The sequence below is a fragment of the Rattus norvegicus genome, chromosome 6 (assembly GCF_021556685.1).
Source record: "Rattus norvegicus strain SHRSP/BbbUtx chromosome 6, alternate assembly SHRSP_T2T, whole genome shotgun sequence".
NCBI lineage: Eukaryota > Metazoa > Chordata > Mammalia > Rodentia > Muridae > Rattus > Rattus norvegicus.
The window spans coordinates 79,508,703-79,521,905 of NC_141539.1; the positions used below are offsets into that span (position 1 = coordinate 79,508,703).

General features: G+C 34.7%; 1 protein-coding gene across 1 annotated transcript in view; it reads right to left on the minus strand.

The window, feature by feature from the left end:
• Ralgapa1 (Ral GTPase activating protein catalytic subunit alpha 1) overlaps nt 1-13,203 on the minus strand; it is a 274,127-nt gene that overhangs the window by 172,068 nt on the left and 88,856 nt on the right. Inside the window, 3 exon segments of the mRNA NM_020083.4 lie at nt 8,690-8,851; nt 9,789-10,026; nt 11,934-12,063. Of these exon segments, the coding sequence (NP_064468.4) occupies nt 8,690-8,851; nt 9,789-10,026; nt 11,934-12,063 (530 nt within the window).

Here is a 13,203-nt window from a genome sequence, read left to right on the forward strand (position 1 = left end):
TCTTTCTTAGCCCATTTATCTGTTGTGTAGAGAAAGGCTATTGATTTGAGTTAATTTTATATCCAGCCACTTTGCTGAGATTGTTTATCGGCTGTAGAAGTTCTCTGGTAGAATTTTTGGGGTCGCTTATGTATACTATCATATCATCTGCAAATAGAGATACCTTGACTTCTTCCTTTCTGATTTGTATCTCCTTGATCTCCTTTTACTGTCTAGTTGCTCTGGCTAGAACTTTGAGTACTATATTGAATAAATAGGGAGAGAGTGGGCAACCTTGTCCTGTCCCTCATTTTAGTGGGATTGCTTCAAATTTCTCTCCATTTAATTTGATGTTGGCTGTTGGTTTGCTAAATATTGATTTTATTGAGTATTTCTGCATCGATAGTCAAAAGCAAAATTGGTCTGAAGTTCTCTTTCTTTGTTGCGTCTTTGTGTGGCTTAGATATCAGTATAACAGCGGTGTCATAGAATGAATAATTCCCTCTGAATTGTTACATTTAAAGACTTTTTTTACACCCCCCCCCAAATCTTCCTAATCTTCCACTCTGCCTCAGTTCCACTGGTGCTAGAATTATGGGCCTGCATCACTACTGCTGGCTTAGTTATGACTTGACTGTCCATCAGTGTTGTTTTTTTTTTAAATACATCAAACTACTCTAAAATAAAATTTACTCGAACTTTAGAAGAAACAAAAATAATTAACCAGGTGGAGATTCAAGTCATGATTTCTGCTTATCAGCTTGGTACTAATTTTATATAACTTTACCAAATAGCTATCTTTTCTTTTGCCTCTACCTACCTCCATGCCTTCAATCTGCTTCCATGAGTCACAAATGCAAAATCAAACAATAACTCAGATCCCTACAAATATAAACTTATAAACTCATCACATCAAAATGCATTTTTTAATTTAAAGGTTAATTCAATGTCTTCTAAATGTGTGTTCTATGGAGCTTAATTCTATTATATATTAAACTGTCAAAAAGTTAGACAAGTGTTTATTCTGAAATAAAGGTGAAAAGTATTGGATTATGGAGTTTTTATTTTTTAAGAGACTTCTAGAATCCTTCAATAGGTTAGCAAATACTATGAGTCTTTAATTATTTCCTTTTTATAACTTATTATATCTTAAAAAGTATTCTAAACCTTGAATGTATCAGCTTGCAAATGAGGGCTTCATCTTAAGTCAGTTTTCAGGGAAATGAGAATTTGCTTGCCTCTTATATAAGTTCTAAGAGAAAAATAGTTTCAAATTGAAAGTAACTTTAGCTATGCTTTGACATTGTGTATATGCATTTGCATAAAACTTTGGTGGTAAAGTTAACTTATGAACAAAGTGGTTTTAGAGAGTTATGTGTGTTTTTTAAATGCACTTTCTGAGATAATCCACAGTCTAAAATGATACTGGGCACAGGGAGCTCATGTCTATAAGCCTAGTACTCTGGATGACAAAGCAGGAGGATCGTCATGAGTTTGAAGCCAGTCTGAAATACAGACTTAAGACCATGACCAAAAACAATAAATATAAATAAACATAATTCTGATAAGCAAGATAAAATATTTTGTTCTAATATATTCTAGTTTGTCAACATTAACTAAAATATTTAAATTAGTTATAGAAGGCATTTTATCTCAAATGAGAAAAATGAAGGCAAAACCCAAGCACTTGAGAAATTGTTTAAATATTATCTATAAATATTAAAAAGATCTTTAAAAAAGATCTGTATGACTTGTTTATAACAAAGCAAGAATTGTGACAGAGAAGCTTAAGGCAATACTTGGAAACTTTGGAAAGAGACAACCTAGCCTGGGCCCAGTACTTGGCAGTAGAGCAAGAGGATCAAGGTCATCCTTCATCCTTAGTTCAGAACCAGCCTGGGCTGCATGAGACTGTCTCAAAAACAGGATGGGCGCTTTTACAGGCATACTTCATTGCTCCTTCAGTGTGGACCTGGTGCCTCTTTTGTAGAATGACAGTACTTACTATGGCCAACGAGAAACCCAACCCAAGGAAACAGTCCAGACTGAGAACAATGATCAGATTAACTTGAAAGTGGCAGCACATGGTGCAGTTTAAGAAGCAAACAACTCTTAGTGAGCCAATGAGAGCCAACTGCAAATGGCAGGGCTTGACAGAACAATTTGTGGTTTGATGGAACACCAATTAGTGAAATGAACTCACATGCACAGGTGGAAGTGGAGGGAACAGCTTTAATTGGTGCGTTCTAGCAGCATGTGTCTATAAACAGGGGCCTGCTGCTTCACTCATGAGTTGTGTTACAGACCAAGAACACATTCTCAATTAGAAAGCAGAGATTTGGTTCCAACATATCCTGCCCACTACAGTATAGGTCTTTGTTCTTTGGTTCCCTCACCCCATTTCTTTACTGTACAGAAATAACTGGCGTGAATAGTAGAGAGGTTTCCCTTCAAGTCAAGTATCTTATTTAAATAAAATTCTTGTATTTTTTAATTAGCACTAAGATAATTTGTCAAAAATTTGAAGTTTCAGGTAGGAAAATTTAGAAGTCCCAAAAGTTCTAAAAGCAAAAACAATCTTTCTGACAGTTTTTAAAACAAGAAACTTATCTGATTCGATCCAAAATTTAAGAATGGCCAATTTCTTTTCAATTTTTCTAAATAAGTAAAAAAAAAAGTTTGTATTACATGTGCTAAGTATATATGCTTTTGAAAGCCTGAATCAAAAGAATTTATCTGGTTACAATAACCTAGTTTTTCAATTGTACCCAATTCATGTCAGTCAAGCTTTGCTTTGTTGGCCAATTTAAGTAAATGAAGTACAGTTAGACATATGCAGACAAGAGCGGTGCTATTTGCCTAGGAAGGAACAGTGTTTGAATGGAGCGAGAAAAATACAAAATGTTTTCTATGTCTAAAGACAAAATTATTTATTCATTCATTTATTTAGAATAAAGGGCCATATTTAAGAAAATTATGTACCATTTTTCTCATCCATTAAAGTGTGCATTATTCCATTTATACATCATCTAACTGTCCTACAGTTTCGCACTGGTACCCATAAAATTTACTCATTTATCCTCATCAAATACTACAGTCAAGATCAGATGGACATGGTGGCACATGCCTTTAATCCTAGCACTCCCCAGGGCAAAAACAGGTGATGTCTGAGTTTGAGGCCAACCTGATCTACAGAGTGAGTAAATCCTGTCTCAAAACAAAACAGTATCAAGATAAAACAAACAAACAAAAAATCCTATGGATCAGCCAAGGTTTGAATTGAGGCCAAATTTCCTATGTTACTTTTGTCATTTAACTGCAAAACCAAATTCCAATTTAATTATAAACTATTTCCAATTTATAATATTATGGTTTCAAAATAATACTTGATTATCTCCCAAATATATCATAATATGAGGGTGGGCATGGTGGCTTGCCTGCTCTCCCAGTACTTTGGAGGGTGAGGTGAGAGGTTCAGTGTGAATTTCAGGCCAGCCTAAACTGTGAAGTTTTAGATTAGTCTGAGCTATAAAGTAAGACCCTGACTCAAAACAAGAACAACAGTATTGGAATACTATCCAGAAGTAATTCTTACTGATTCCACTTAAAAAAAATGCATATCCAATAACTGAATGCTTTGTTACATTTTGAGAAACAGAAGTATGTTCTATCATTCATAATTCTTAAAAGACCATCAAACATAAAATATGTTTAGATATATTTTTATACCTACATATAAGAAATTCTCAATTATTGTCATCCTGCTGCTAATTTAGAATCTGGTCTTAACGGGATTACAGATGACAGAGGGATATTCACTGAAAATAACATTAACACAAATGTACCTTTTTTCACAGATCGCTCAGTCCACTGGAAGCTAAAGATATGGTTTAAAAAGAAAAAATGCAATACCACAAAACACTAATACTTCTTCAAAACCAGCAATGTCAGAGATACACCCAAGCAAACTGCTGGGAAGATACCCAATAATGTCTAAGTAAACTGAACTATCACAGTTTGCACAACAACTATACTCAACTCAAGTTTGTTCTGTAATAAAGACAAGATACTGTATAGATACACAAAATTACTGAAAGGCAATACTAACCATGTTGATGGAGTAAAAAATGATTTGTGGAGGTGGAAAATGAGTGGTAACTGGCATAAATAACTAGGGAAAATCTAGGACAATGGAAATACTCTATATTTTATTTGAGTGATGTTGTATTTGCAAACCCATAGGAAGAACAACAATATCAACTAACCAGACCCCCCCCCCAACCACAAGCTCCTGGGGACTAAACCAACCAAAGAGTACACATGGTGGAAAACATAGCTCGAGCTGCATATGTAGCAGAGGATGGCATTGTCTGGCATCAACAGGAGGAGAAGCCCTTGGACCTGTGAAGGTTCATTTTCCCATTGTAGGGGAATGTCAGGGTGTTGAGGTGGGAGTGGGTGGGTAGGAGTGGGGACAGGGGATGGGGATGGGAGACAGGGAAAAGAGGATAACATTTGAAATGTAAATACATAAAATATCCAATAAAAATAAATATAAAAGAAGAGAAAAACCTCACTACACTGTGTCCATGCAAGGTATCTTGTACTGAATCTAATCAAGTAGCCAAATTGAGCAGGTTTTTAAGTTCTTTTGGAATTGGGGCTACATGGAATGGCTTTAAAAGAAGTTCATCCTTTGAATTCTACACATTGTTTTATCTAATATAAATCCCAAAGTAATAATTAGGTTATATGTTTTCTCCAATGACTATATACCCTTAGTTCCATAAATATAGAAGATGGGGGGGAGATAATATTTTAAGATTTACCATATAGTTAATCAAAACAATAAAACATTAAAAGTCAACATGTCTCTTGTGAGACATTTATGATACAAATATTCACTAGTATATTTTTAATCACCTGAAAGAAAAAAATCAAACATAACAACTTGGTCATTTACAATAAAAAATATAAGACATTGGCACAGCACTAAACTTAGCACTTCCAGAATGAACTGCAAGAATAGCATAAGAGTTCAAATAACTCAAAATGTTGATTTCTCAATTATTTTCCAATTTCCCACCCTCCTCCCAAAAGAAATTAACTTTGAAGAGTTTATTTGATTTAGCAATTTTGAAAGCAGAGGATTAAAAAGTGAAAAGGGCGGTGCAGAAATTAGCAGAGGTGGCACTACCTGAAAGCTCATCAGAAAGGGGAGTGAGAACAATATCAGGCAAGAAGGGTTTGGAAGTATGGATCAGAACAGGAGCACTTTTAGCACTGCGAATATAGGCCGATGGCAGAGCACATTCACCAATGGATCGGCTTCTCATGGCTTTAAAAGGAAAAGAAAGAAGTGGGGAGGAAAAAGAAGAGTGACTATAATGAAAGGCTGTGTCACAGAAAAAGCAGCAACAGAGAGAACTAAAAGGCTCAAAGGAAGGAAACTAACTTAAAACATTTCAGCACAGCAAATACTGGCAAGCTGTAAGAAAGGAAACCACAACACACATTTTGAATGTAATTCTTTTGGTGTAAAGCAGGAAAATGCCTATTATTAGCAATTACAATGAACAGCATTTAAAAAAAACAGCAGACACTTTAGCACATTTTCAAAAAAAAAAAAAAAAACAAGAAATGATAAATTTATCAGGTGGAAACCTTGAGAAATACTCAATATCATTAGTCCAAGGCAAATCCAGCAAATATTTGATCATTTCTCTGAGAAACTCTTCTTAAGAAAGCTGAATTTGACTAATCATTTCTATTTTCATATTTTTACTCAAATAAAATTTTCTCATTACTAATAGGTCCTTTTATGAAAACTGTGTCCTAATTTACTCTTGTGTTTGGTAGTTGTTCCCAGTGAGAGAACACTGAATCAAACAAGTATCTCACGTTTACACTAAAGTATAGTAGTTCAATTTTAAAGTTTTAATTAGAAACATTTATAGAAGATAGAATTTAGAACAAGATTAAGAAGCATGTTCATGAATCAGGCATGGCTCCACAACTGTAATCTCAGCACTAGGATGTTCAAAGCAGGAGGATTACAAGTTCAAAGTCATTTTCAACTACACAATCAGTTCTAGGCCAGCCTGGAAATCCTGTCTGTAAAAACAAAACAAGTATAAACCACTAACAACAACAAACACAAAATCAGGATCTTTAGAAAAATATATAATCTGAGTTCATTCAAATAATAAACATAAAAATTTCAAAGTATCTTTTTAAATACAAAACTTGTGGGCTTCTTTCCAAAGAAAGTTACATTTTTTAATTTCATAGAAGAGACACTAAATCACAAAGATAGGAATTTTTGTAGTTTATGTAGTAATAATTAGTGACTTAAACTTCCTAATAATGTTAGCTTCAGTTTACAGGTTGCTGATTAAATGAATTTATAGGTACTGCTATGTAAGAACACAATGCTTAAACTGTATTGCACAGTACTATGTATATAAGAAGAGAGAGAGAGAGAGAGAGAGAGAGAGAGAGAGAGAGAGAGAGAGAGAGAGAGAGAGAGAAGCTGACAAATAGACAAACAGGCCGACCTCTTGGCAACAGGGCTTTTACATTTTCCTGTAACCAGAATGTATTTCCTATAGATCCTTGCCATGTTCTCTCGCTTACTCAAATCTATGTTCTTGGGCTGGAGAGATGGCTCAGTGGTTAAGAGCACTGTCTGGGGGGCTGGAGAGACGGCTCAGTGGTTAAGAGCACCCGACTACTCTTCCAGAGGTCCTGAGTTCAATTCCCAGCAACCACATGGTGGCTCACAACCATCTGTAAAGAGATCCGATGCTCTCTTCTGGTGTATCTGAAGACAGCTACAGTGTACTTATATATAATAAATGAATAAATCTTTAAAAAAAATCTATGTTCTTAAATCATATGATAAGCCTGTCTTGATTTAAATGTCTTATTCTCCACTTCTGCTATTCACTAATCCTTTATCTTGCCCTAATTTTCGTTGTAATGTACTATCATCTGTTAATGTTTACTGAATCTGTAAGCTGGACATTAAAACTGTAAGTGCCAGTGATCATTTTTAAAATTTGATTTGCTTTATCACTTCCCAATCTTTTAACCAAGATCAAGTACCGTTCTTTTTTTTTTTTTTTTTTTTTTTGGTTCTTTTTTTCGGAGCTGGGGACCGAACCCAGGGCCTTGTGCTTCCTAGGCAAGCGCTCTACCACTGAGCTAAATCCCCAACCCCTCAAGTACCGTTCTTAACTATATCCTTAATGTTTACAACAGTGCTTCAGTACTAAATATTTAACTTTTTTCCATTCAAATATGTAAAATCGACTGTGGCTAATCCACATTTAGTTAAGCACAGTACAAAGGCAATGTGCTCTAGGCCTCTATGTGTATAAAGGGTCTTCTGAAGGCGTATAAGAAACTGGTAAGGGCGTCTGCCTCTAATGAAGTAAACTGAGAGGAAAAGAAGGAGGATGAGAGGGCATAAACAGAATGTGTGTTCTTTTTCAGACTCAAATTTTAAGCATATTCATTCACCTTGAAAAATATAAAAAAGTAATTTTAAAAATTAAGAAATTAAAAGTCATGGTAGTTCACATTAGTAATCCTAGTACCCAAGAAGCTATGACAAAATTCTTTCAAGTTTAAGGTTAGTGAGTTTCAAGGTAGCCCAGGGTTCACTGTAATACCCTGTCTCAGAGAGCAAGACACAAGCAAACAAGCAAGATCTAGCAATATTTTAACTTGAATTTTCAAAGAATTTTCCAACTTTACACATGTTTCTTTCTTAGCAAACCTTTAATGCGTTAGTTTTTCTTTGGTTGACATGAAACCTGAAATACTATCAAGCAACTCTGTTTCAGCGGGAGATGCATTACCGCTGCCACTAAACAAATGAAGTACTTAAAACCTAGAGAGGGGAGACAGTGAGATGCTCACGCATCACAACCTGAATTCAATCCTAGGACCTGATGCAAACAGAGAACCAACTCGAGCAAGTTGTCCTCAGACCTCTGTATGCATAAGGTGGGAACACATATGTGCATACACAATAATTAAAAAATTAAAGCCTAGAAAGTTTAATAAATTATCCAAGGTTACCTACATATTTAGTAAAAAGAGTAAGAAAGAACTTGGGCATAAGCCCTCCTCACATCTCTCTCCAGCACTATGCTCTCTGCTGTAGTTTAGCTAAACTACATGGCTCTGAGAGGAAAATAAGACAGCTGCCAGTTCTTTAGTATGTTGTATTGTCTTAAGCCTACAAGTGCTTCCCACAGTGATCCTACACCCCTACAGATTTCTTCTTGGCCTCAGTTGCCTGCCAGTAGAAGGTATGAATTAATTTCCTGTTGTCCTATTGGGAGTTCCCAGGGCCAGTAAGATTATGTAACTATAATACTGAAAGTTTGCTATCATCTCCATGTTTGTGGATAAATTTACTTAATAAAACATATACCAGCTCATGCTTGAGTTCTACATTTTGAATCCAAGTTCTACTTTTTGAATTCTATAAAATGACAATTTGGAAACAAAGAAATCTATAATAAACTACATAAACACAAGAGTGCATATATTAAAGGCACAAAGGCTTATAAGCATGCTATTAGGCTAGAAGGATTACTGAGAGAGGGGATTTTTATCTCCCAAAAGAAAGCAAAATGTACACTGACAGCATCTACTGTATTGCTCTATTTAATTCCCACGGTCTTAAACGACATACCAACAGTTTTTTGCCGTACTATACTCCTGGCCTTCTCAGTTCCCGGGGAGCCAGTAGTCGTTGCACTTCTCTGTCTCATGGGTGCCTGGCCAGGCTGATCGCGACTCCATCCTCTAGAAAATGACTTGTCAACTGAAACTTTCTGAAATTCATGTCCAACTCCTAGAAATGCAATATTAGTATGTAGTATATTGATAACCTGATGGCTACCTTTAAATTATCAGGAATATGTCATTGTGGATTTTACAGCTTCCACGCAATTCATTATAAAGTAACTACAAGGATTATTTTGAGTTTTGTTTTATGTAAAAACTATATTTAACACTAAGGAAGACTTAAAATTACATTATATCACAAAAAATAACCCATTATAATTCTCTACTATCCAGAGATAAAAAACAAAGTGAATGGAAATCATCTTGCAGTGACAGTTTCTAATTTTTTAACAACAACTTGAGAAATAAATGATGCAGAAAAGGTAGTGTGGGCATAAACTTAAGTATCAAGGACAACCACGTGAATATGAAATAGGACTTAAATAGAATTCCTAGCTAGCAACTTATTCTTAAAATGCAAAATACTATACATGATAATGATATAATTATGCTGCTGCCTCACCTCAATTTAACATTATGCAAATATTACTTCACACTTAGAGAATGTTTGCTTGTGGTTTAAATTAATAAAATGCTTTCAAGAGAATTTTTCAAGTAATTCTTTGATATATTTAAAAATAGAATAAAATTAAGTCATACTTTCAGTTATACCTAAAAACTATTTATACTAAAAAGTAAATAAGTTTTATAAATTCTGACTTGGATTAATCATTTAAAATATAAGTTAAGATTCTATACTGTTTAATTAAAATATAAGACTGACCAAAATACATATTGAGAACATTCTTTATCTCACCAAAAATTATTATTGATCTTAAAATAATAGTGTATTTCCGTATTTCATTGTTAGAAATTTTAAACCTCCAGGATAAATGAACAAAGATTAGAAAGAAACGACTTGCCCCAGCACTCTTCCTGGCCTGGTTTTCTCTAACTCAATTATTTAAACAAATTCCTATGGAGAATCTTTGAACAACTCTTACCTTTCCCTTTGTGCTTTTTTTGTTTCTGTTCACTGAGCTTATCCAATGGCAAATCACTGAGATCCAAACTATATAAATTCCTAGCTAAAACTTTAGTTAGTGTCTCCATGGTCAGCGACCACTCAGTGGCCAATTCTTCCCAATAGGTCAACGATGACAATACTGAAAGTAAGTCATCCCAAAGTTCTCGAGAAATGTATACATTTAGATTTGCTTTGATCCAGGCAACAATGAGAGTCTACAAAGACAAATATTCAGAAATAATAATTAGATTTATTTGGTGTATGACTTCAAAATAAATTATTCAATTATTTTTATGTAAAAAGCAAAAAAATTTAAATCATATAATATCCTTGCTGTAGAAGTAACTCATGAAATTATTGCTACCTGATAAGAATTTCAGGTAAGTGATTACCAGTTCCTAGTACTCAAGGAATGCAGACTGAACAGGACCCTTAATGTATAACTTCCATGCTGCATTGATTACTGCTAAGTAAAAGCAATGTAAAGAGATGTTTCTATATTGTTTAGTGTTCAAATTGAGTTCTTAAAATGAAAAACTTCAGAATACATTTCCAAATTAAAGATGGAAATGACTATACACTTTGGAAGTTTGACCACTGCAAAGGGAGGAGGCAGTCCTAGAGAGGTACTTAATGAATCAGTCTTGAAAAATATGTAAATTAACCTAAAAGTTAAAAATTATATTTCATTCTAGAGAGACTGCTCTTCCAGAGGTCCTGAGTTCAATTCCCAGCAACCACATGGTAGCTCACAACCATCTGTAATGGGGTCTGATGCCCTCTTCTGCTGTGTCTGAAGACAGCTACAGTGTACTCATACAAGTAAAATAAATCATTTTAAAGATACAACAGAAACTAAGAGCATTTTGTAATAAATCCAGTAGCAATATCAAAAGCTTACTTGTAAGAGAGCAGAAAATACTGATTACCCAGTACTCTTTAAGGTTTTATGAACTGCTACTAAATATATATCATTGTTGAAGAAATAAGTCAAATATAAATTTTCAAAACTTTTAACTTCGTGAATTTTGCTAAGGAATTATTATAAATTCACACATGAGATGTAAAGATAAAATTGAAGTGATTAGTAATCTTTCATCCTATCTCTAAATGTTCAAACTACAAAAAAAGTTACTTTGCACAACAAGCTAAATTTTATCTTTCTGTAGCTCCCATCACTGGATTAGCTATGAAAACTGGGAATTTTCTGAAAGTTTAGATAATACATGTTTCTGTTTTAAAAGTTAATTTAGCATCAGCAGAGATTTTTAGGTGAGAGATTAAAAACTGTGAACTGCAAAAGGCCAAAGTAAACAGTTACATTTACGGCCAAGGACTGGAAATAGCCTTTATCTCTGACATTAAGAATCATTCTAACTGGGGACTGGAGAGATGGCTCAGTGGTTAAGAGCACTAACCGCTCTTCCATAGGTCCTGAGTTCAATCCCCAGCAACCTCATAGGTAGCTCACAATCATCTGTAATTGGATCCAATGCTCTCTTCTGGTGTGTCTGAAGACAGCTACAGTGCACTCATATACATAAAATAAATAATAATTAAAATCATTTAAAAAAGAATCATCCTAATATGTAATTTCATTTAATGTGTCAGCATAAAAATATTCCATATTTCAGAGTTTATAGTAAGTTTAAAGTCAGCACATAATCTTCATTTTGAAATATTATGTAATTTCTGTATGATCGAAAATACCACTGACACTTAAGTTCTAGAAGTGAGAACAGCAAAGTCTATGGGGCAGTTTGGTTATGTACTGTATTTTTATTACTATGGAATGGAAACGTTTGTCCTAATAACCCCAGAGATTCAGAAACTGATAAAACACTCAGGCATTATAGAGTTCTCTGTCAGCTTTCTGAACCACAGGCAATCCACATTAGAGGTAAAATAAGCACCTTACTCTTCATTGCAACATTTTTCTTCCATTAGGTTGTGAATTTGTATGTAAGGGTATTTAGACGAGCGACTCTTAATTTAGCGCTATAAAAGATCCTGTAATATGAACTAGCTTGTCATTTACAGCATTTTCTTCTATTTTAACAAGGTCAGCTTTAGTGAATCTCTAAAAATCAAACACATCTATCCATCTATTTATGTTTATTGCCTGGAAAAGTGGTCCTGCAAGTCGACCTGCCAGGGTCATGTTTTTTTTCCCCTGGAACTGCAGAAAAGCTTGTGACGACATCTTCAGTACAGACTCCGTGACTCTGAGCAACACGAGTAGCATCTGTTCCCTTAAAGGAAGAAGATCTGTTAATGTTTCCTTATTGCTTTGGGTTAGTGATCAATTTTCATATTAATTTGTTGTAAAAATAACGTTATTGTTGGGATAACTCAAACACTCAATTTTTGAAAGACTATTAAGTGTTTAGAATTTTAAAATAAGTAATTTAAGTTTGTAAGCACAATGCCTTCAGGTACAAATTGTTTTATATTTTTAATAATGAACATTTAGGAAAAGAGAAAAGGTAAAGATATTGCTGCTTTTCCTCCCCTCCCCCTCCTATTTGTTTCTTGAGACAGAGTCTTATGAAACCTAGGCTGGCCTTCCTACATAGCCAAGAATGACCTTCAACTCCTAATCCCCAATTCCATCTCCCTAGTACTAGGATTACAGAAGCCTGCCACCATGTCCTTTCCTCCCTTTGGTTTCAGTGATTAAAATATTACGTATATGTAGTATATGTAAATATGTATTTATGTATAAATATATGTGTGTATGTGTATTGTGTATCTGTGTGAATGTATGCTATATATGTGCAGGCACCTGAAGAAGTCAAAATAGGGCATCAGATCCCCCGGAGCTAGAGTTACCAGCAGATGTAGGCTGCCCATTATGGGTGCTGGGAAATGAACTCAAATCCTCTGGAAGGGCATAAAATGCTATTAACTGCTGAGTCATCTCTCTATCCCCATTTGACAATTTTAAAATCTTTTGTTCTATATGTGTATCAGAGACAGAATTAATTCTAACATTGTCCTTAACTTAACTTTCTCCTAGATGCTTCCTACTAACACAATAAAACCACATCTGATATTTGAAGAAGAAATTTACTAACACACCAACAAATGAGACTAATAGCTTGGCATACTGGAATACACCTACAGTCTTTGGATGACTGAGGCAGGAGGGTGGTACATTTGGGACTGGCCTGGGATACCCAGTAAGACCCTCCTCCCCCAAAAAAGAAAAGATAAAATGAACAAGAAAAGAAAAGAAAAAGGAACCTGACAAGAGAATTTTAGTTAGTATAGAGGCAAGCTAGAGCCCAAGTTCCTATCAGTCTCCTCCTTAAGGGCCATTTTGCAGTCCATCACTAGGCACAGCTTTAAGAATGGCCTTTTTAGAAATATGGATAAAGCAGTAGTATGTC